Here is a 25,129-nt window from a genome sequence, read left to right as displayed (position 1 = left end):
TAATCTTTTGAGAAGATACCCATTAAGCTCAGAGATCTTTTTGTTCGTCTTCACTAGAAACAGAAGTCCAATAGACTTTGTCGAGACGTTCTTTTTAAAATCTGTGATGTCGATTAAAATAATCGAAATTTTGTAAAAAAAACGTTCGCCTCGAATAATTTGGGATTCAAGTTTAAAAAATATAAAATCAGTTCGTAGAGTCGCCACTAATATTTGATTAGGGTGTGATTAGGCATCAAGAATATATTTTTCATTTTAATAAAATAGTAATTTTAATTAAACAAAAAATTTACTATATGCTTTACAAAAAATTTGAGTTCGGGAGTCGATTACGCGTGGGGAAGGATTAGCACCCCACAACGCCCTAAATCAGTACCAAATTAATTAATTAGCTGTCTTTGCAATAAAACTTATAAATTCGAATGTAATTTAATTTGAGATCCCATTTAAACACATACAAACTAAGACAAAAATAAATACATACATCAAACAGATACAATTAATTAATTAATTAATTATCGACCTTTAAAGAGAATAAAGATGTTCAATTATTTTACTAACAATATTTTCTCGGTAAATTTAATTAAGAGAACATGATCATTTTCTCAGTCCCAAGTTTTAAATAAAATCAATTTTATTTGTTTCGTTTGATAAGATACCATTTTATTTTAAGCCATTGAAAGTGACCTCTAATTCATTAAGACGATCACTTACAATGAATTTAAAATAAAAAAGATATTACCTTTAATCTCATTATTTGATTCGAATCCGAGTAATGTTTATGAAGATATCATACTTAACTAACGGAATGATGTCAAGAAACCATAAAACACAATAAAATATAACAAAAAACATCAAAAATATGAAATACGACATATAATATTATATACAAATAATATTTATAACATCAAAAAGTATATGAAAGTTATACACAAATATATACGTATATGTAGGATACATACGTAACTTAATAGAAACATATAAAAGATAGAAACACTTAACATATATATATATATATATATATATATATTGAAGAAAATACTAAAATTAAGCGATCTAAACTAAAGTAATTATTATCTGAACAATAGCTAAATCAAAGGGTAAAAGTAAACATCATACTATATGGAACATATATTTACATATGCAACTAAATATATACATCATCACGCAAGGATTAAATCTAAGAAAAATAAGTAATAGGGGTTAGACACGTAAATAATCCATAACAATTAAAATAGTGAACAAAATGCAACACGTTTAAAATTTAAAAGCTAAATTAAAAGAAAACAAACTTTCAATTAATGACTGAAACGAAAAACTTACAAAAGTAGAGGCCCTTTCTGTGCGATTAACCCGTGCAAAAATTCATAAAACTCTAACCCTCAAAACCACGTCGTTTGAATCAGGTATAAATGCCTCATTTCCTTCTTATTTTTTCCTCTCTTTATTTCCATTTCATTATTTTTCTTCTTTTTAAACTCTCTCATCACTCTCTCTTCTCTCTTTTCTCCCATACCCGGTGAGCCTCCGACGAGTGGCTCCGCCTCCAGTCGCCACGTCGGCCACCTTCTGCCATCGTACTCCGACGGCCTTTCGAGCCCTGATAACACTGGTGTCTTCGTCTCAAGCTCTAAGCACGAATCTGGGATCAATTTTCCTGAAAACGCCTCAAGCTCCGCAAATCTGTAAAAAAAAATCGTTCAAATTTCAATCTCTTTGATCTCCTTATCCGGCCATCGGATCGCCTTGATTTCAGAGTATGTTACTCCTCTCTCTCGTGCGCTCATACTCACTGTCCCGATCCACGATCGAACCCTCCAAACGTCAACGAGGAACTCCGATCGAAAGTAAGCCTAATTTCTTTTCTTTTCTTTTTATCTACTTTTTTTCTTTAATTTATCTCTGTTTCTTTTTTTATAACTTAATGCCCCCTCTTTTTTTCCTTTGTGAATTCCTCCTTGATTTGCTCTTCCCCTCTTCTTTTGTGGTTGTTTCCTGCTTGTTTTATTGTGGTTTTGGTCATGATAATGATAGCTATGGGGATTTATTTGATAGGGTAATGGGTCACGACTGGGATTTCGAATTTTTCGGGTATGACTCCCGAATTTTTCGAGATTGGTTGTTGTTATTTTATTTTATTTTATTTTTTATTTTGATTCGATCTAGTTTGGTTTGATGGAACTGAGATGTCTCAGAATCGGTGTGAATGGTGAGGCGTAGATGGCTTGCTTCTCGACTTGGTTCTTCAGCAGTGGACAGTGTGAGCCGCGGCGACAGCGACAACTATTGGTGGCATACAACAACAACTAATAGGATTAAGGTTGGTTAGGATTTATTTAGGCTAGCTTGTGTTGGACTTGTATTTTGGGCCCAAGTTGAGTCTTTGTAATGACCTACAAAATAATAATATAATAAATAAATAAATAATAATATAATAGATAAATAATAATAATAATAATAATAATATAATAGATAAATAATAATAATTGTGTCTACAGACTTTTCAGAAATAATTTATCTACCTCCTTGTGCAACTTCATCAACGAAAGCCCTAAGGTTCATGTCCAAGGAACCACCGTCCACGGCGGCCTCCCTCGCCAAGTCTCTCCATTTTACAACATTCCTTCTCACTTCCTTCCTTTTTCTCCGTCGCCCATCGTCAAATCCAAACCTAACGATCTCGCCACGTTCCACTATCCCTTCTTCATTAGCTCTCACTCTCACCCCACTCTTCCACACATCTTCGATCAGCTTCGCATTGGTCCCTTGATCGGTCCACTGCGGAAACGCCACCACCGGCACGCCGGCGACCAAGCTCTCCAACGTCGAGTTCCACCCGCAATGCGACACGAAGCAACCCAGCGACGGGTGAGACAGCACCTCCACTTGTGAACACCATGGGACTATCATCCCAAGCTGCTCTAACTCTTCCCTGAAACTCAGTTTATCTTCTTCCGTCTCTTCTTCTCCTCTATCTTTCCGATTTCTCACCACCCATAAAAATGGCCGCCGGCTAGCTATTAAAGCTCGGCGATTTCCTCCACTTGTTGCTTGGCCAACACGCACATGCTTCCAAACGATACGTAACAACACTCGATTTTGGTTTCGAGTCTAGCCATCGGAGATACTCGTTTGAATCGCATTGAAAAAGATCAGTTCTTAAGGAACTGTCCGATTGATCTTTAAGAAAAGAAGATGGGATCAAGGGACCGACGGCTGTCATTTTGAACTTGTCGATGGCTTTTAATGCTTCGGGTTCCAAAGCATCGAAGGTGTTGATGAGGATTTTAGCGTTGGGTTCTTCAGCTAGAACTTCCATTTGCTCTTGGAACAACGAGATTCCCCACTGGTAAACATTTGAAGCGTTGAAAAACGAGGGAAGGTCTTGGGCGGCGAGTGGCGGCAGCCCGGGTAATTTTATCAGACACTTGGGATTGGACTCGTCGGCTTGGTCTTTAATGGCGGACTCGTACCCGTTGAAGTAATAATAGTATATGTCGAAGACTGTGGCGGGTTGAATCCAAAGGAGTGCCGATGGGATGTGATGTTCACGCGCCACCTCCGCCGCCCAAGGTAGGAGCAAGGAGTAAATGATGCAGGTGATGTGTTTGGCTTCGTTTTCATTAGTTATTATGAGGTCTGAGAGAGCTTCTTTGCCTCGACGTCTGAACTCAGATAAGTAAACGTCTTTGTCATCGCCGGGCTTAATTCCATCGTTCCATCGGGTCGTAGCCATCAGAATGAGATGCTCGTGAATTGGAGGGCAGGGTTTATATGGCCTTGTGCGGGGTAGGCTAGTAGGAGGAAATGAGGTTGTGGCATGGTGGTCACGGCGGCGCGTGGATACTCCAAATTGGCTTTTTTGGTTTGATTTTCTCGAACGTCGAAATTAGAGTAAATAACAAGGAAAGAAATGGGGTTTTATAAGAAAAACATGACGTTAGAGCTGACGAATTCTGGTTTTGATGAAAGTCTCGAACTGCACGACCCTTTGAGGTTCAGATTCATTTAGCTGATATGGTTTTAAGTACCATGAATTCCATTTTGATGGCGACGAACAGAGAAGTACTTCCGATTTTATGTTAAAAAATAAATTTGAATTTTAAAAATTTTAGATGAACGAATTTAAATTTATAAAAATTTATGAATAAATTAAATTTTTAATAAAAAAAATATAAAAATAATTTAAAATATATAATAATTTTAAAATTTGAAAGAACGACCATCGTACCCTCTACTCGTACCCTCTAATCATCCCTGGCGACAAGATCTTAGGGTGTGTTTTGGTTGGGGGAATGTGAGATTCTCATGGGAATAGAATCCACATTCCCCCGTTTGGTTGGCCAGAAATGTCATTTCCGGTAATCTTAAATTACCAATAGTGGATTTTTTGGGGTATATTACCGGGAATGTTATTACCTCCATTTCCTTATGTATCGTTAGATTACTAGCGTTTTGGACTAAAATGTCCTTAATTTTTTTTCTTTAAAAAATATCATTATTTTGTCATTGAATAATAAAAATTCTACGAATGTTAAATTACAAATTTATCCTTAAATTATTTTAGATTTATAAAAAAATCTATAATTAAAATTTTATATGAAGTTCAGGGTTAAAATAAAATTTTACCATTTCATTAAACCTTTTTATATTTTTAATTTTGTAAAAAAATATATATAAATTTTATGAATTTAATTTTTTTAAAGAAAATATATAAATATTTTCTAACTTGTTAAAACACAAATATATAATAAGGACAATTTGGTCAAATATACATTCCAATAATCTTTTATTTCTTTAATCAAATACGGTAATCTTACATTTATGCTAAACCAACCAAACACAAAATACAACATTCCCAGTAATATTATTTTCTGGTAATCTTTTATTCCCACTGATAATCTTACATTCCGTGAACCAAACGCACCCTTAAAGTATGACAAAGGAGTACGAGTTGGAAAATGAAGTTAAATTAGGTTAGCCAATCAGATATAAAACACAAAAGAATTCAAAAACGTTATTCTTTCTTGGTGATAGAAAATAAGTAAGACTGAGTTTGACTATGAGCTAATTTTGTATTATGTTTTACTTAAGAATGTGCGTTTGTTATTGTCTCTCGCGAGGCAGTCTAATATTTTTTTCGATTAAATTAAAGTGATTATAAAGTAGTATTTATTTTAAATATATTTAATCATTTGACAATAAATATTTAATCATCTTTTTTTTTTACTTTGAGTTCGTGTTGATTTTTTTATCGATTAAATAAAAAATTTCTTATTTAATTTTATTTAATCGACGACGGCATTAGTTTTGATATTGGTTGTTAACAATCAGTTTTCTTTTTCTTTTAGTTTTTTAATAAAATAATTTTACATTTATGACACGTTTATCTATGTCTTTATGTCATTTTTTTTTCATTTTTCTCTAGGTTGTTTAGTCATTATTTTATTTATATTTTCTCAGGGTTATATTTGATGACGCCATCATTGATCAAGATGACATTTATTTAATATCTTGATGATCTTTCATGTTATGGACCTTAAAATTGAATTTGGATGCGTGACTTTTGCATTCGTGGATATTTTCTCACGACACTCGACTCTGATTTATGGTTCTCAGTGGTCTTTCAATAGTCTAATTCATTTTTGTGGTTCGTTTGCCGATGCAATCAGATTTGTCTGCATCTATTTTTGTTCAGTCTTTTGATTGGAATTTCAACATTTTCGTGTATGGTCCTTATATGATATAAAGTGACTAGTTTTAATGTTATAGGAAAATATCCAAATTATGTAAAGATCATACGATAATAGCTGTAAAATCTTACTAATTTTAGATATTTTTACTTTTTAATAATACAATCGAATTCTATTAAATTATGCTTTTTACTTTTTATATATTTTTTATTAAATTTATTTTCGTCATACTTAAAATTTTGTAAGTTCAAATTTATTTTCTTGAAATTTTTTAAGTTTAAGTTTATTATCCAAACATAAAATTATGCTTTCGTCCCGGTCATAGTCTACGATGACAAATAATTTGAATTCTATTAAATTCGTTGTTTATTTTATTAATTATATCTATTAGAATATTTTATTTATATAAAATATTATATTATTAATATATATCTCTACCTTGAAAGATATTTATAAATACGGTACTTCTCGTCCATAAACCAATACTGACAACCCTAATAGCTTTAGTTCATTTACCTCCGTATCTAACTTATCAACAATCATATCATCCACGGACAGATGCAATGCATGGTCATGATTTTAGGTTAAGCACGAATTAAAATTTTAATTGACGAAAATATATTTTTAATAAAAAAATATATATAAATAAAATATATGATAATTTTAAATTTTTAAAGAGTTACAGCCTCTACTTGTCCCTCTCTGTTTATCTGTAGTCATGATAATAAGTGTTTATCTTAGAATCTGATTTTTTTTTATATTAATAGTCCATTTTATTATTAGTGTCTGTCACGTATAAAAAAATTCAATATTTTTTAAAATTGATATATATATATATATATATCAATTTTAAAAAATATTTCTAAATCCGTCACTCGCGTAATTCATTCAATTTTCCCAAATTCATTTACTCTCTATAGAGACTTGCCGATCAAATTGTTCTCCCTTCCTTTCACAAAATTTGGCAACTAGTACTATTACATAGGGTTGTTCATTTAGTTAATTCGGTAGTCGAACCGACCGAATTATCATTAATCGAATTAATCGAATTTTTTTTAACCGTTAACCGAAACGAATTTTTTCCCGAAAATATTAACCGAACTGAATAAATTTCGGTTAATTTTCGAATTAACCGAAAATTTTTAAAATTTTTTAATTTATATAAAAATTAAATATTTTATAATTCAAAAAAACTGTTTATAATTAATTTAAATAATATATAATTATAAAATAAAAATTTTATATAAAATTTTTTAATTAATTAATATTGATTTAAGTTTAAAAGTTATTGGATCTTAAATTATTAATTGTGTTTTAAATGGTTTGAGCTAAGCCCATATGTTATATATAATATATTTAATATTTTTTAATTCAGAAAAACAATTTACAATTAATTTAAATAATATATATATAAAATAAATTTATATAAAATTTTTAATTAATTATATTGATTTAGGTTTAAAGTTATTGGATCTTAAATTATTAATTGGTTTTAATGGTTTGGGCTGAGCCCATATGTATATATATAATATTTAATATTTAAAATTTTATTTCGGTTAATTAACCGATTTCGAACCGAATTAAGCCTTAACCGAATATCCAAAAAAACCTTAACCGTTCTCCGACCTAACTAATTCGGTTAGATCGGTTAAAACCGAATTTTGAACACCTACTATTACTGGACCCATCAAAAATTTGTTTTCTCACACGCACCAACTTCATATTATTGGACACATCACAAGTCCTTTCTATAAAATTACAAGATATCACAGGCTAAATGAAGGCTAGCAGCCGAAGTATGAACCTCCACAAAACTTGAGTCAAAAACACCCAGCAGATTGTTCGGCTAGACCACCACCAACACGACCGGAATGGTTCCCGCAAGAATCCCAACAACAACAACAATTTTGGTCTTCGGATCAAAGGAGACATTGTTCACTGCATCCGACGACGATAGGACCGTCCGTGGGAAGTGGCCTGCTCTTCCATATTTGTTCCCTGCATCTCAGTCTGTTCTAACGCATATAAATAGTCAAGATGTAAGATCCTAGCATTAGCAACAAGGAACCAAGACAGTTGTAGATTTTCAATTTTTCATCATGCACGAGCAAATTCCTTCCATTCCATATTCCATATAAGCGTTAAAAATCCTGCAAAATCAACGATGGAAATATTATTTAATGCAAAATCAATAATGGATATATATCATTTCACCATATAGTGTGAATTGAACAGTATCAACTTTAAGATGTCAGGTGTTACACGTGTCTTCAAACAAAATATGAATACTCCACGATTGTATGACGTCTTAGACAAATGAAGAAGACTCTACGATTACATGGTATCTTAAACAAATAAAAAGGACTTCACAACTGTATGACGTCTACAATTAAATTGAAAAGATCTTAAAAGTGCACAGACTAATAAAAAATCTTAATTCGAAAATAATTTTTTCACAACCATATAAGGCGAGGAATCCCGCCCAAATCCATATTATTTCCCGCTAAATTCAGACAGGTTGTCCCGCCCCATATACATTTATACTTATCGTGTCTCTTTTCCCCGCCAAACCCCATTAATTCTCTCTCTCTCTCTCACACGCACACAGTTTCTTTAGGAGGGTTTACAATGGCGGACTCTAAGAGAATCACTCAGAAAAGGAAGCGCTCTTCTCATTCACTTAGACATTCCCTAAGGGGAATCATAACTCGTAGCAAGTCCCAGGTCCATGTTCACCGCAATCGGTCGGGAAAATCTCGACCCCCGTCCATCGGCGGCGGAAAAAACCAAGTTCTCCAATCCCTTTTCAAAAAACCCAGAAAAAGCTCGCCGCTTGAAGATTCGATTGGGTGCGATTTATCTTCCGTTTCCATCAAAGATCTCCGGTTAAGACGGGTCTTTTCCCCTTCTTCCACTGGTGGGCTAATTCCTATCTGTTTGGGTGATGCTGAGAATCTGGGAAAAAGTGAGCTTGCTAGGAATTGTTTGGATGATGCTTTGAATCTGGGAAAACATGAGCTTGCTGGGGATTGTTTGGATGATGCTGAGAATCTGGGAAAAAGCGAGCTTGCTGGGAATCGTTTGGATGGAATGAAAGAAGATTGTGGAAATGGGGATTTTAAAAAGTCGGAGATGTCGAATGAGCAACTTGTTCGGTCAACTCCACCCGATGCTGAGATCGTTGGAGTTGAGCAAGTGATTGAGAGAAATGAAGGTGAAAAGATCAATAAAGAAAAGGGCTCTCCTGAAGAGATAAATGGAACGAACTGCTCAACGAAATCGGTAAGATTTTAATGTCGTTATGTTTCCAATTTCTCTAACAATGATGTTGAATAAGTTAATTTTCTTTCAATGGCGATTGTGTATGTGGTTTTGTGTAGGTCCTTAGACCATGTTCTCGAGTGAAGCTTTTCAAAGCGCCAGTCTCATTCAGCTTAAGAAGATTGCTTCCTTATTTGATGGATATAAAAAAAGAGTGTCCTGGTAATTCCCCTGCTTTGATTTTGTTCTACTTTCAAGCATTGGTTGCACACGAAACAATGGCATTACAACATTCTTGCATATGATCTTTACAGGCTCCCCGATAATGGTCCGTTGTCCTAAAACCGAAAAGGGTTTCGAAGAGAAGCAATTCTTGGCTTCAAATGTTGAAGAAGCATTGGGAGATAAATCTATGGCGACTGTCTCCTTCACTTCACATGGAAATGGCTCTTTAAATATTGAGGATTCTCATTTCAACAAGGAAAATTCAGCTGGTGTGTTTTCTAAAGATAAAATGTTGGCAGATAATGGTGAGGTTGCAAAAACTAATGCTGAATCTCCTTGCAATGTTCAAGTTATGGACTGGAAATTTTCTCCGGTTAGCGATTATAATGAAGTTACTAAAAATTCCAACGAGGAAATAAAGCAGTCTGAGATTGAAGAGGATGATGCTGAAGCTGTGGAAAAAGTTGAAGACTTGAATGTACAATGTATGTCAGTGACACCACCGGACTCCGACATGATTTCCAAAATGGAGACTGATGATAGCAGAGGCATAGGAGTGGATTGCCTTTCTCAAGGAACGAATCGAGATGGTGAAAAGTCAAAGAACCGAGCCTTTCGCAGAAATGGTGGTCAAGATAGTGACAAAAGCCTGGACACAAGTCCTAAGAACAAGTTGGTAAGATGCTATGGTAGCTCATTTTCACAGTGCATACTTTGCTGATAAGTTCATATGCAACTATACTAGTTGATGGCGAAACTTTAGACATATTTCACGCGAATGTAATTGGCCTTTGTAATGTTGAATAGGTCCCAAACCAACAATTTCGTCCGAAGTTACGAAAAATCCCGGGGTCATTCAGTTATCGAAGGTTGCTTCCGTTTTTGATAGACTTAACAAATGATAACTCCTGTGAGTCCTTTACTTCCTTGACTATCTCCCTCTTATCGAACCCTTCTCGTTTTCGAATAGTTACATTGTTTACTTGGATGCTTTCCTAGGTGCTTCTGGAAATGATCAGTCATTGAAGGTTGACAAGAGTTTAAAGGAAAAACCTATTTCGCTAGTCTTTACTTCTGGCAAAGGTGCATGCATTGAAACTTTAGATTGCAAAACTCGCGCTGTAGAGCAGTATACCGGTGATGGTATTCGGGTGCCTTTGACTGAAGCAACTGCCGTAGGATGTTCATCTAACGATAAACCCACACGAACTCCACCTAAACAACTTGCTGGTTCCTTGCTGATACCTGATTCACAACAGGAACATGCATCAGTTATTAAACATGCTGCATTGGATGCAAACCGAAAGTTGGAAACTAGCCCCAATCATGTGGTTGAGCCATCAGCCATTTCATCTAGTCCTCTCATCAATTCTGGACTTCTCCAAAGAGAAGAAGCTTCTAAGTCAGTGTCTTGTCGGCTAACCTTTGAAACCGAAGGGGATACCACAGAGTCTACTGCAAAATGTGCAAATGATGTAAAGGTAATCGAAGCTGATAGCTCGGGAGAAGCATCTATTCCTATAGGACTTCCTATTGTCGGTCTCAAAAAGGGGATCCTTAAAAGAAATCCTCCTGGATGCAGAGGTGTTTGTTCTTGTCTGAACTGCACTTCTTTCCGGCTTCACGCGGAGAGAGCATTCGAATTCTCAAGAAACCAGATGCAAGATGCTGAAGAAGTGGCCTTGGATTTGATTAAAGAGTTATCGTTCCTACGGAATGTCTTGGAGAAATCCGCTTCCGGTGCTAATGATCAGTCTAGTATATCCATCAATGAGGTGAATGACATGTATACATATTCAACATAATTACATGAACTTGTGCTGAATCTCTACTATGCTCTGTTCAGGTTACATATGCTTGCAAGAAAGCCTCTGAAGCTGAAGAACATGCCAAAGCTCGTCTCGGCGAAATGAACTATGATCTATACATTCATTGCAGAATCCCAGTGAGTATAATTTGTGCTTTTGCTCTCTATAGAATACCATCTTGAACAATTTCCTCATCTTGTCTAACAATTTAAAGTTGTTCATGTAGTGTGGGCGGCGACCGAGCGTGAGATTCGCCAATTACGTCGAAGAACAGATCATTCCGATAGCCGATTCATCAAATAAATAGTTTTCCATGTACTGCAATGGTAGATGCAGTGCTTTCTCTGTGATTGTTGTATCTTAATTACCTATGTTACTCGGATTCGGGTGTGAGTACGAGTCTCTGTATCGAATAGCAATTGTTCTTAAACTCGTATATCGATGCATACATTTTTGTCTATATAGTAGGTATTATTGGATTTACGAACGTTTAAACTCATATATTGTTTTGTCGAGTATTTTAATTATTAAAAGTTATAAGATGATTATCTAATTGTTTATATATTTCAAATTCGTAATTTTTTGTTTAAAAATTGACAGTTTTGAGCTAGACATTAACTTGTTGACTGAGTATGATAAAATTTGATTTCGAATCCGTTTGAGTTGTTTTTTTAGATTGATTCTCCGTTTACATTATATTGTCGAGTCAGTTCTTGAAATATTATATTATCGAATTAGTGTTTGAAAACGACGACGGTACCAATTGACATTATTAAAATATGATTTTATCATATCTCAGTTAGCATATTAACATCTAACTTAGACAATCATATAATTTTTTAACAGAAAAGAATTAATTTGAAAGATATGAATAGTTTAATCGATATTTTGTAATTTTTAATAGTTGATGTATTCAACAAAATAAAATTCTATAGTAGAGGAACTATTTTACAACTTATAATAGTCGAAAACTTAACAAAATATCACCAGAACCATTATACATTTTACTCTTTATATTATTTGTCACAAATAAATCAATAATTATAATAATATTTATAAATTTTATCTATTTATAAATAATAATTGTGATCTTAAGATTGATATTAATATTAAAATTTAATATATAAATCATCATACATAAGTGGAAGAATATGACGAGGTTTATTTTAGAACCTCCGTTTACACTCGGGCGGAACACCCTGAGGAAAACGCTTCAAATCGGTGCAATAGTTGTAGATCATGAAGTGCTTTTGAACCCATCTCAATCTCCGTCTCCAGGGGACGTTGAGCTCGGTGGTTGCCCAAGCACCGTCGGAGACTGAGTTCGTTTAATATCTAAACTATCAGTTTTGATCCGTTTTAGTACTTAAATTTTTAATTTTTTTTAAAACGTAACGTTAAGTTTTTTAACGGATACTAAAATGAAATAAAAACTAAATATTAGACATTGTTTTAAAAAAAATAAAAATTTAAATACTAAAACGAACTGAAATTGATCATAACTCTTATGATCTGAAACTCAAATTACAGCATATAGACTGCGACCAGTATCCTAGAACTTATATTCCTTCACATGTGTTCCTAATTGGCCCGATCCGATGCCTTCGTCGTTGCTGTGCCGACACCTTCACGGCACTCGTCCAATGAATGGTGCTATTCTTACTTTTCAAGTGTTGCGGGGTACCCGGTCTCTCATTCGTAGGACTGATGGGAAGGAAAAGAACCAAATGGAATGGAGGAGGTTAGACGGGATAAGTACTCGCGCTGGCGGAAATTCCGGTACCGAAATGCTACATCTTTCAACTGTTTTCTACGGTCAAGATTGCACGGCCAACTTCTGAAGGTGCTCAAAGAAGATTTGTAGGCTTACGTCGTCGGTAAAGATTACGTCTGATCCGGTAGCCATGTTGATGGGATTACTGTATGTTGCTGATGGGTTCAACTTTGCTAACAAAAACCTTGCCTGCACAAGGAAACCGAAATGTCGTTGGTACACTACAAGCCTGTAAGTAAAATACTGAATTGGCTGTGGAAAGTATAGGAAAACCGGACGGGGAGGGGCAGTTTTTGACTTGGTAGGCGACGTGCAGGAGGCCATGCATGGTCCCCCAAATTGGCAATGCCACGGTCATGGCCCCTCTGGTTTCGGGGACCCGATTTGAGGGGTTCAACAAGGCTCATCTCACCTAACTATGAAACTTTAAGTGCTGACAGACTGCAATTGTTACATTATGAACATGGTTCTGATCACGAAATGTACCGACCTGGGATCCATGCTGATCACATACAACCAATCTAGGGACGGGGAAGCGTTCCTGAATAATCATTTCGGCGTAGACGTGGGGTGCTTGCAAAAGCTGTGCAAATGCCTGTCAAAAGAAATAAGCTCTACACATCAAAACCATAGACCGAGAACCTAGAGATCGGTTGCAAATTGCAGCTTAAGAACATTCTAAACTACTGATATACGATTGCGATCGGAGCCGAATATATGTTCAGACTCGAGATAAAAGAATCACTGAAACCAAAACAACAAATACACATCATACTTTCAGGCTTAAAGAAACAACAAAACCGTGCTACTATGGCTTCAGCATACCTGATGTTCAGGCTGATGCTGGTAACCCATGTTGCGCCACTGTGCTATCGTCATACCATGGAATATAACGACACTGAAATACGCATCGAGCAAGAGAATACGATCAGCTGAAATCGAAGCCACGTCCAATAATGCCGGTTGAGGCAGTGAGTCGAACGAATACGATATTAATGACGGTTGGATCATAACGGCTGCATTCGTAATGTTTTCTCGGTTTAACAACGTGCGAAAATAGGCGGTTTCATCTGGACTGTTGTTAAAAACCTGAAACAGAAAGGAAGGAGAGAAGAATCATAGGTCGATTACATATTCGAAAACAGGCAGGAGATTACGAGAAAAGCAGTTACCTGTATAAACTGTGAGCGCCGCAAGTTGAACATGAACTGAGGAAACAGAGAGAAACAAGAGTTTAATGTAAAGGATGATGGATCATCCTTACTATATTCGCCGAATTTCGAACAAAGTCGAATGAGACTGCGATCTAGCCACCGTGTAGCATCAAATCCCTCCTAAATGAAACAAACAAGTGATAGACACCTAAAGAAACGATAGATCGAAAGTGGATTCGAGAAAGAAATACAGCAACCGGTGCATAACGGAATAGAAGTCGTGTTAAATTACCTCCATCTCCATCTTCAGAGAAGTTATTCTTGCCATTACAACAGCTGCCGTCTCTTGATCGAAACCTTGTACTAGTTCCTATATAGGACACATTATTCACAGTTAGAATAGATTAACGAAGACAGAAATGAAAGTGACAATTATCCAAATTAGCTGACCTCTGTACCGACAGCACTTTCCACCCATCGTCTCGTCACGGTCGTAACTCGAAGCATTGTTTTACCTTGGGGGTCTTGATAACTGCAGTTAAGATACATAAGATCACAATCAAATTATAGAATGAACAAAGTAAAATGCAAATCAAACATATTTTAAGGGGAAAAAAGATGACCATTTTGAGTAGTCCATGCTGCAAACCTTGTAAGAAACTGCAAATAGAGCTGTGAATTTGCACCACCTGGATCATTCGATCGCTCGGTTGCTGAAATATCGAACAAGACCGACAAGCACGTACTCCTGTTGAGGCCACACATTTTCCATGTCGTAGTGTTCCCCTCCCCAATGATCGTGTCAGAGACATTAGTTCCCGTCTGCAACACAAGTAGTAATCAGCTTAAATCTCCATAAATAGTAGTAAATACAGTCCTTCTGTTAAATGATTAAATGGTCCAACCTTCTCCAAAGATGTGCAAGGTCCAATGGCCCCTTGAATTTTGATGTCTTTGGAGCAGTTGACCTCAAGCATGCCACTAAAAAGGAAGGGGAAAATGAGCTTATCAGAAATCGAATGGTTCGAAAATCTAGACCTCAAACAAATAAGAAATGGACAACAAGAACATAAACTTGAAAGAGATAACATTTATGAAAGAAGTGAAGTTAAATGGTTGAAGAAGAAGAAGAACTAACTTAAAACATAGGCCAAGAGATTGTTCTCCATCCTTGAACATACACCTGAAAGAGCCTTTAAAGACAGAATGACCAAAACTTTCAGCTAGAACAACGAGGCCACCTGTTCTCTCAACTGCAACTTTCATTTCAGCAACCCCAACCTGAGACGTCACGAAGATTACAACATAAAGAACAGACACGAAACATCGGAGGAATCGACCTAGATCCGGCATAGCTACTGTTTTATGAACAAAACAAACCTGATCAAGTGCAGATGCAAAAAGGTCTAGCACATGACCCTGGTTGACAAGCTGTTCCGCAAGACTATCGTAAAATCTGACTGCTTTCCGAAAATATGGCGCAGCATCCTTATCGAGATCTTTATGTGAACGTACAGGCTCCGATAAGTCCTTCGAAACAATCTGCAGAAACCGAAAAATCAATAACCGGAAAGAATCAGGCAGCTAAACAAAGAATTTAATGGCATTACCGTCCCAGGCCCTTCGGTGCATGGACCACCAACCAGAGCAACAATCCTAGCACCAGTTCCAGGCGTGCAGGCTCCAAGCAATCCCGATGCAACACTTAAGGCGACTCCGGTGCACCTTGACACCCGATTACCGGGTTGTACAGGCCACTGGTCCGTTTGCAGCTCATCCAACATCTAATTAAAATCAACCAAACACGTGATAAACATAAAGTAAAGGTCAAATATTTCAAAATTGAGTTTCCCGCCATATATTTATAAAACGCACCGAGTTGAGCGTGAATTCGCAATCGGAAGCAGGCAATACAAACCGGTTGATGCCCGAATTTGAGTACCCATTTTGTATCCCTTTCCGAAATCCGGCAGCTGTCCGCCGCCCGGCAGGACCAAGGCCCAACTGTTCCAACACTTGCTCCTTTGAAATCTCCTTATTACCTCTGAAAACATAGACCTTTGATATATCGGAGAATCCCAATTCATGTACATGCACTTGAGTCCCATACGAAACGAACCCGACGAGCGCGTGTTCCGGCAACAACCCGAGAGCCTGCTTCATCGCCGATTTAACGAAATCAAGCTCCTCCTCGACCATGCACGTGTCCAACACGAACACGAACACGGGCGGCAACTGAGGATGAGCGGAAGGGTTGTTCGGATCGGGAGTCGGTTGGAGCGAGTATTGCACGGTGGTGAACTGCGGGTAGAGCTCGCAAGGCAGGTTCGTCTCGGAGATCATGGCGTAGTGCGGCGGGAAATGGTTGCGCTGGTAACAGAACGGGCATATCCAGATTTTAGCGGCGAAATCGACGCGGGCAAAGGCGTTCAGCACCGCCGCACACGACTTGCACCGCAGGGGCGCGTAAGGGAGCGTCGGAATGTCCGGGTGATGACGTATCGGAGCAATGACAACTGCCAACGGAATCACGCAGGCACTCGCCTCCAGTTTAGTACGCGGCCAAACGTTCCACGTCATCCTAACGGCGTCGATCCCTTCAGGATCAGTGTTCGCCATTTCCGACATGGTTGAAACTTATTTTTAAAAAACTGAACAAAAAACTAAAAATAAAAAATCTTTTTTGGATTAGATTCGATTAATAATATAGAGATTGAATAACCGTTTCGATTTTTTTACGATTTTTTTTTTTACTTTTTCTATGATTCCAGGCGACCCCAAAGCTATATCGGGGTGGAAGGGGTCACCGATAGAGACGAAAAGCGAAAACTTTATTGGTTTTATTGAAAGAGAAAGTGATCAGTGGAATTCATCTTCAAGACCGAGTATTTATAAGGGAATGTTTGTAGTAACGAAAGGCTCTGCGCTTTCCATTCTTCTAACGACACGTCTGAGTATTTCTTCTGGATTATATTTCACTACTAAATTTAACTTGAGCAAACTATGTATTTAGTACCTAAACTATTAGTTTTGGTCATTTGAGTACCTAAACTTTTAATTATTCAAAACCATACCTACTGTTTATTTTTAATTTTATTTTAGTATTCTTTGATTAAAAACTTAACGCATTTAGTACCTAAACTATTATTTTTAGTTCGTTTTAGTATCTAAAATTTCATTTTTTTGAAAACTTAACGTTGAATTTTGAATGGGGTACTAAAATGAAACAAAAACTAAAGTTTTTAATGACATAGTACTAAAATGAAACAAAAACTAAAATTTAGATATAGTTTTGAAGAAATTGAAAGTTTGGGTACTAAAATAGATCAAAATTGATAGTTTAGGTATTAAATACATAATTTACCCTAAAAATAAAAGGTAAAGTACATCAATGATTCTCTGACTATAAAGTGTTATTTTGTTAAGTCATCCAACTATCAAAAGTTATAAAATAGTCTATCGACTATAAGTCATTGTTTTATTGAGTCCCCTAACCATTAAAAGTTACGAAATAGTCACTCGACTATTGATATGTTTAAAACTCGTATTTTTTTTTATTAAAAATGATTATTGTATGTGCTGAATATTAACATATTAACAATGATATAGTAAAATATGATTCATAATATCAAACAAAACCATACTAGATCAAAGAATTATAGAATCAAATTTTACCATATCTCAATCAACAGATTAACGTCCAACTCAGACGACAATCAATTTTTTAACGAAAAAAGACGAGTTTAGAACATATGAATAGTCGAGTGATCATTTTTGTAACTTATAGTCGATAGACTCAATAAAACAATATCCTATAGCCAGAAGACTATTTTGTAACTTTTAATAGTCATATGATTTAACAAAGCAACACCCTATAGTTAAGAGATTATTTATGTACTTTACCTAAAAATAAAAAAATATAAAATTTTGTGTATACAAAATTAGAAAGTTATATTACAAAATTAGAAATAAAAATTATAAAATATTAGAAAATGTGAAATTAAATCGGAAATATAAAAAAAAACACCTCAAGTACACGAGAATTTGGAATAACGAAGAGTGTGAGCGCCATCACCCTTCCATCCATCTATGAAGATCATTTAATTATGTTTAAAATAAATTTTTATTGGGTGAAGCATGTGTTTAGTACGTAAACTATCACTTTTAATCCGTTTTAGTACCTAAACCTTTAATTTTTTTTCAAATTCATATATAACGTTTAGTTTCATTTCATTTTAGTACCCATCATTAAAAACTTAACGCGTTTAGTACCTAAACTATCATTAGTTTTGATTCGTTTTAGAATCTAAACTAAAAAAAACCAAAAACGTAACATTAAATTTTGAACGAGATTCTAAAATGAAACAAAAATTAAAGTTTTTAACGACATGTACTAAAATGAAACAAAGAATAAACTTTAGGTATGTTTAAAAAAAATAAAAGTTTAGGTACTAAAATTGACCAAAACTAATAGTTGAGGTACTAAACGTGTAATTTACCCAAAAGATTATATTGATGTATTTTGTTGACCTATTGTGTACTTTACCCCCAAATGTGAAGCGCGAAGATCTCAAACTCGAACGACAATGTCAGGCGCTAGAAAAGAGGAGGGAAAGTTATGGAACTATCTTCATTGCTTCACCTCGATATCACCTTTATATTCCCATAGATTCCGATCTCTTTTGCAAAACCAATCTCCGAGCATTTGCCGGTGAAAGAAAACACCGATCACCCAAAAGCAATCAGCATGGAAGAAGCCTGTGACCCCATCATCAAGGTTGTGAAGAAGGGTCATGATGAGGAGCCCTTTGAGTTCAGAGTTGACGAAGGTGGTAATAGTTTTGTCATCCTTATTTGGTTCGATTAGATGCAATGCCATAGGCACATCAGTTTAATACTTAGCTATGCATGAAGTTGTTCCTAATATGGATAAAATTTGTTGCAGGAAAAGTAGTTGACGGTCTTGAAAAAACTGTGAATACCATGAAGAAAGGGGAGCACCCACTCATCGCCATTCAGCCCGAATACGCTTTCGGTTCATCGGAATCACAGCAGGAGTTGGCCGTTGTTCGGGTACATAGAGCATGACGATTCTTTCAGCCAGGAGGAGCAGCAGCAATGTAAGTTGCTAAAAGTGACTCGCAATCTCAACAATGCAGCTTGCCAATTGAAACTCAAGGAGTACAAGCAGGCTGAGGAGCTATGTACCAAGGTAATAGCTTTAATGCCACCTAGACAGGGACGAACACATAAATTTATATCAGGGATACGAATTTAAGAAATTATATTAAAATTTTATATGGGTGCAACCGCACCCTCGGTCCATCCCTGTATGTAGATCTCGTCTTGAAGAGAAAATGTAAATCAAGCATGCAGGGGCGGATGCACTAAATTCGTTAGGGAGCAAAGTGCATCTCTATTATTTAGAAAAAAAATGTGAAATTTAGTTTATTATATTAAGAAAAAAATAAAAATAAAAAATCACCACTAAAAATTTAAAAATTCAAATTGATCCCTCTAACATAAAATCCTGCATCCATCCTATACAGCCTCAGTCAATTTTTTTTCAAGCATGACAGATGAACGTAGATAAAATTAGTGTTTACCATCGCCATTAATCATGGTTTATTGGTCCAAACTTGAATGCTCGATTAAACTATGCATGCATGTGCATTATGTTCATACCATAACCAATTCAAATTTAAGCAAAGCACATGCATGTGCTAGCCAAGAATGATCCATTCTGCCATAGCTAAAATCTCGACACGTATCGCATTAAAGTCGAAAAACCAGTCACGAGCATTCATTCCTGAAAGCTATTGCATCAATTTAACCGTCTCATGGCAACGAAAGGGAACACGAAAGCATGCATCGTGTACATATTGGAGCACATGAACAAACATCATGTCAAACATGTTATCCTTATCCATTTAATCATAGACATAGGGATACCAACGTCGGATCAGGTTTCTATCAACTCCTCCCTACCCAAAAAATATATATTTTTACTCTAACTTAATTCGACCTGAATATTATATATTCTTCACCTAATTTGGTCCGACACAAAAAATATATATCCTTCATCCGATTATAATCTGATCTGAGTTTTTAGAATACAAATTTGACTCGATCTAACCCAACCCAATATAAAATAAAGACTTAATAAATTTCACATGTTTATTTCATATTTATTAAAGACCATAAAACAAGAAGCTTGTGGTTGTCTTCCCTACGAAATTAAATCAATCTAACCCAAACTATGGGGACCAATTTTGACACTTTTGATACCCAATTCATAAAGCATGGGAACTGGCATTTGATGGTGATTAAATAGGACAAATAGGCATCCTAAACCCTGGCCATACGTCACCAATATGTCCTTATAAATGGTACAATTTAGGGTAAATTATGTATTTAGTACTTAAACTATTAATTTTGGTTCATTTTAGTACCTAAACTTTCAATTTTTTCAAAAGCATACATAAAGTTTTTTTTAATTCTAGTTCCTGCCTGTTAAAAACTTTAGTTTTTGTTTCATTTTAGTACCCATTCAAAAGTTAACGTTAAGTTTTGAAAAATTAAAAATTTAGGTACTAAAACAGACCAAATATGACAGTTTGAGTACTAAACGCGTTAAGTTTTTAACGGCGGGATACTAAAATGAAATGAAATGAAAACTAAATGTTAGGTATGATTTAAAAAAATTGAAAGATTAGGTAATAAAATGGACCAAATTTGATAGTTTAGGTACTAAATGCGTAGTTTACCCTACAATTTAATCATTTTAGCTTTGGGGAAATGGAAAATTACATTTTTGGCCCCTGTTAAAAAACTAATGGTTCAATTAAGTCATTTTAACACAAATTTTTTGACATCACCCCCAATTTTTTTTTAAAATTTATTTCAACATGAACATAAAATTCCTGATTCGATCCCATTCGAGCAAAAACTAATAAATATATAGCATGAAATAAGAAAAAGAAAAAAAACCATCAAATGTAAATTAGAAGATTGCTTGATTCTATCAATGTTTTATCCCATGATTATAGAATTTTGATTTTAACCCATGCATGTCCAAAGCTATGCTTTATGCATGGAATAATTGCTTAATGATTTTGGTGAAGCAAAATTTTAGGCTTTGACATCAAATTTTCAAACAAAAACAATTTGTAACAATTTGTTGATTTTCCATAATAAAAATATCCAAAAAAATGTGTAAAGTACACAAATGGTCCATCAAATATAGGGTACTACTTTATTAAGTCCCTCAACTATTAAAAGTTACAAAATGATCCTCTGACTATATAGTGTTACTTTGTTGAGTCTCTCGACTATTAAAAGTTAAAAAATTGTCATCCGACTATTTATTATCTTCTGAACTCATCCTTTTTAATTAAAAAAAATTAGCGACATTCTGAGCTAAACGTTAACATGCTGACAGTGACATGATAAAATCTGATCCCGGAATCTCAGACGACTATTATATCTCAGTCATCATGCTAACTTCCAACTTAGGCAATTGTCAATTTTTTAACGAAAATGACGACTTTGGAACATAATGAATAGTCGGGTAACAATTTTTTAACTTTTAATAGTCGATAGACTTAATAAAATAATATTTTATAATTGAATGACCATTTTATATCTTTTTAATAATCAATAGATTTAATAAGCAGTACCCTATAATCGGGGTAACATTCTATAGTTGGATATATACCAACCAAAGTTAAACCAATGAACACTTGTTGAGGGTAAAGAAAAGCATAAAATTATGGCGGATGCATAATTTTATGTTAAACACGTAAATTTAAAAAGTTATATTAGTAATTCAGAGCACACAAAATTATAAAATTTTAGAAGATACGAAATTAAATCATTGATAGAAAATACAAAAAAAAATACATAAATCATATGTAAATTTAAAATTTTCAAAAATTTAATTATATCTTCAACACCTATTCTAGATTCATCCCTTCATAAAAGTACAACAAGATTAGTGTAGAATATTAACAAATATAAAGGATGATATACAAGAATTAAAGTGACAGCTGGCATATAGGTACCTCCTAAATCATCATTAATTATATAAACCCCACAAATAAACATATTACATCAAAATCTCTTGATCATTCATTATATATTATTTAAATTTGGATAATTATTGAATATGAATGTCTATTTGATATGTGTTTATTTAATTTTTTTAATTTTTTTGTATATTCAAATGAACATATATCAAATATTGGAGTCAAATTGATAGAGATTTAAAAAATATTTAATAAAAAAAAGAATTAGTATGAAATTTTAATAATTCATTTGTATTAAAGATATTAGTATGGAGGTGTTATTTTATTGAAGTGGATGACATTAACATAAACCAAACTAGAAGATTCAAATTGGTTCTGTTAGCACGAATCAATTCACTTCAGTAGTAAATGAATTGTTATTATTTTTTGAGGTCTCGGATTTGAGTACCAAAAATGCTAGGGGTATGAGCGTTCATTATCAAATAATTAAGAGTCTTTCGAATAAGGGTAAAGTATATAAATAGTCCCCGACTACAGGGTACTATTTTATTAAGTCCTCCGGCTATTAAAAATTACAAAATGATCCTCTGACTATAGGGAGTTACTTTGTTGAGTCCCTCGACTATTAAAAGTTACAAAATGGTCACTCAACTATTCATTATGTTCCAGACTCGTCCTTTTCCGTTCAAAATTTGACGATAGTCTAAGCTGTACATTAACTTGTTGACTGAGATATGATAAAATCTAATATCGTAATCTCAAACTACTATCATATCTCAATCAACATGTTAACGTCCAACTCATATGACAATTAATTTTTTTAACAGAAAATGACTAGTTTGGAACATAATGAATAGTCGAGTGACCATTTTGTAACTTTTAACAGTCAAGGAACTTAAAAAACTAACTCCCTATAGTCAAATGACCATTTTATAACTTTTAATAGTCGAGTGATTCAATAAATTACGCAATTTAGCCACACAATTTGCTTTGGCAATCACTATCAAAATGTGACATTGATGATGGAGAAAGATATCAACTACTTTAATTGATTCAACCATCTAAATCTCATTGGTTGTCTTAGATTTTAAGGATAAATTATGCATTTAGTACATAAACTATCAATTTTAATCCGTTTTAGTACTTAAACTATTAGAGGGACATCATGGAGGAGCCATGTTGTAGGCCACTCTATCATTAAAAAATATAGGGACAATTACCTATTTAGGCCTCTAAGTTTTGATTTATTTTGATTTTGCTCCCTCATTTTTTATTGTTAATTATATTTTTCTCCGTGAACTAAATACTGACTCCGTCGCTGATTGACATAGTACTCGATAAAGAACAGGTCGCACCTTTGCTTATGTGGTAGGAAGATAACTAATGAGAATTTAATTAAGGAAATTAATATCCCCCTTATCACAGGTGAAAAATCTTGTCTAATTAAAGCAAAATCCCTTTGAATGAGGGCAATTATCTCAACTAAATTGTCCTTGATTAATCATAACCATCAACCACATCCATTAATACCTAAAAGTACCACAAATTAATAGTCGAAAACAGGTGCACCAAACTTCCATTACAAAAAGTTGAGATCTTCTTGCTAAAAGCACATCATAAACATATGGATTTGAGTCTGTTATGTGAGAGAATAATCCCACAATTTGCAGTGTTGTGTCAGATTCATTCAATCAAATGATTTCAACATAAAATTTAGAATAAATTATGCGTGTAGTAACTAAACTATCAGTTTCGGTCCGTTTTAGTACTTAAACTTTAAAAAAAAATTCAAAATCATACCTAAAGTTTAGTTTTTGTTTTATTTTAGTACTCCGCAGTTAAAAATTTTAGTTTTTGTTTCATTTTAGTATCCAAAAAAATAAAAGTTTAGGTACTAAAACGGACCAAAACTGATAGTTTAGGTACTACACACGTTAAATTTTTAATGGCGGGTTACTAAAATGAAATGAAAACTAAACGTTAGATATAGTTGTGAAAATTTGAAAGTTTAAGTACTAAAATATATCAAATTGATAGTTTAGGTATTAAAGGTGTAATTTACCCTATAATTTATTACTATTATTTCAAGTAATTGAAGAAGAGAAGACTTCTTGTTTAAATAGCAATGAACCGATAACGAGTTGGAGAATTATTAGGTAGGTAGTGGGGAAAAGAGTAAGAATGGTTATTGGTCGGATCAGATCGAATTTTTATTTATTCGAACTTGATCTAAATATAATACTCTTTCCATTCATATTTTAACCGATACGAGTTTAAAAAAGTTCTATATGACTTGAAGTTTGATTTGGTTTTTAAGGTAAAAATCTGCACTCAACGCGATAAACACATATATATAATCTTTTTTATTAACTAAATTAAGGATCTAATTGAAAACGTTTAGAGATATGTATTATTACAATCATATCTAAATATATAAGAAAAAATATATTATTACCTCGGGTTGGATCGACTATTTCTCACCTCAAATCCAACCTGGCTTTATTCTTTAAAAAAACTCATTTAAACCTAAATTTAAGAAAAACAACAATCGAAACATGTCAAATTCAGATCAAATGTCGGATTAAATTAACAAACGACTCAATTCAAACAAAATTGCTTGAAAAATCATCTGATATTTCTTTCAATTTCAATTAGATCCATCGCCAATTGTCAAAAATTATCGTTGGCAAGACTTTTGGAATTTCAAAGACAACTTTCATGGGGAAAAAGTTATCTTCAAAAGGCCATCTCTTTATCTTTTTTACATATGAGTCCCACTTTTTTCCCCCCACAATGTCATCTTTTAATAGAATTTCCTCTTTTTTGTCAGAATTTTCTAAAGCAGATTGGATTATAAAGACTAAGGGCCTCTTTTTATTATTCATCCAACCAATTTCTTATGGGTAAATTACACTAATCATTACTAAACTTTATTATCTCTCCTATTTCACTTACTATAATTTAAATCCATTCAATTTCCTCACTGAACTTAATATATTGTTTTTTTTATCACTCCTCCGTTTTCTCACTAACGGCTTTATGAACTGGCTATTATATAGATGCAAAACGACGTCGTTTTGGTGCAAATTTCATTTTTCTAAAACGGCTTCATTTTAACGCCGTTAACTATTTAACAACAGAGTAGCCAAAAAACCAAATGTATTAAGTTGAAAATTGAACGGATTTG

General features: G+C 34.3%; 2 protein-coding genes and 1 pseudogene across 2 annotated transcripts; 1 reads left to right on the top strand and 2 right to left on the bottom strand.

Annotated features, from left to right (window-relative positions):
- Positions 1-2,514: 2,514 nt before the first annotated feature.
- Positions 2,515-3,910, bottom strand: LOC120204854 (annotated as a pseudogene).
- A 4,380-nt stretch (positions 3,911-8,290) lies between these two features.
- On the top strand, positions 8,291-11,449 carry LOC120204846. The gene is made up of 9 exons (XM_039204860.1): positions 8,291-8,975; positions 9,074-9,176; positions 9,269-9,512; positions 9,555-9,855; positions 9,987-10,089; positions 10,179-10,256; positions 10,287-10,954; positions 11,026-11,124; positions 11,214-11,449. The coding sequence occupies exons 1-9, from the start codon at positions 8,322-8,324 to the stop codon at positions 11,292-11,294; spliced, it is 2,331 nt and encodes a 776-aa protein (XP_039060791.1). The 5' UTR covers positions 8,291-8,321; the 3' UTR covers positions 11,295-11,449.
- Positions 11,450-12,481: 1,032 nt separating this feature from the next.
- On the bottom strand, positions 12,482-16,786 carry LOC120204848 (protein transport protein SEC23-like). The gene is made up of 12 exons (XM_039204862.1): positions 15,791-16,786; positions 15,526-15,699; positions 15,296-15,457; positions 15,054-15,196; positions 14,821-14,896; positions 14,565-14,737; positions 14,366-14,447; positions 14,208-14,285; positions 13,934-14,095; positions 13,587-13,850; positions 13,252-13,356; positions 12,482-12,950 (listed from the first exon to the last, which is right to left on the bottom strand). Exons 1-12 carry the CDS (start codon positions 16,541-16,543, stop codon positions 12,804-12,806), a joined length of 2,319 nt encoding a protein of 772 aa, XP_039060793.1. The 5' UTR covers positions 16,544-16,786; the 3' UTR covers positions 12,482-12,803.
- Between the last annotated feature and the right edge of the window lie 8,343 nt (positions 16,787-25,129).

The sequence above is a fragment of the Hibiscus syriacus genome, unplaced genomic scaffold (genome assembly GCF_006381635.1).
Source record: "Hibiscus syriacus cultivar Baekdansim isolate YM2019G1 unplaced genomic scaffold, ASM638163v2 tig00011718_pilon, whole genome shotgun sequence".
In the NCBI taxonomy this organism is placed as follows: domain Eukaryota; kingdom Viridiplantae; phylum Streptophyta; class Magnoliopsida; order Malvales; family Malvaceae; genus Hibiscus; species Hibiscus syriacus.
This window is presented reverse-complemented; position numbering and strand designations above follow the sequence as displayed.

Coding starts and splice junctions, on each gene's coding strand:
- LOC120204846 (XM_039204860.1), top strand. CDS start 8,322: ATGGCGGACTCTAAGAGAATCACTCAGAAAAGGAAGCGCTCTTCTCAT. Junction 9,177..9,268: donor TATAAAAAAAGAGTGTCCTG/GTAATTCCCCTG, acceptor TGATCTTTACAG/GCTCCCCGATAATGGTCCGT. Junction 11,125..11,213: donor ACATTCATTGCAGAATCCCA/GTGAGTATAATT, acceptor TTGTTCATGTAG/TGTGGGCGGCGACCGAGCGT.
- LOC120204848 (XM_039204862.1), bottom strand. CDS start 16,543: ATGTCGGAAATGGCGAACACTGATCCTGAAGGGATCGACGCCGTTAGG. Junction 14,738..14,820: donor CTTGCACATCTTTGGAGAAG/GTTGGACCATTT, acceptor CTTGTGTTGCAG/ACGGGAACTAATGTCTCTGA. Junction 14,096..14,207: donor CTCTGAAGATGGAGATGGAG/GTAATTTAACAC, acceptor TGTTTCATTTAG/GAGGGATTTGATGCTACACG.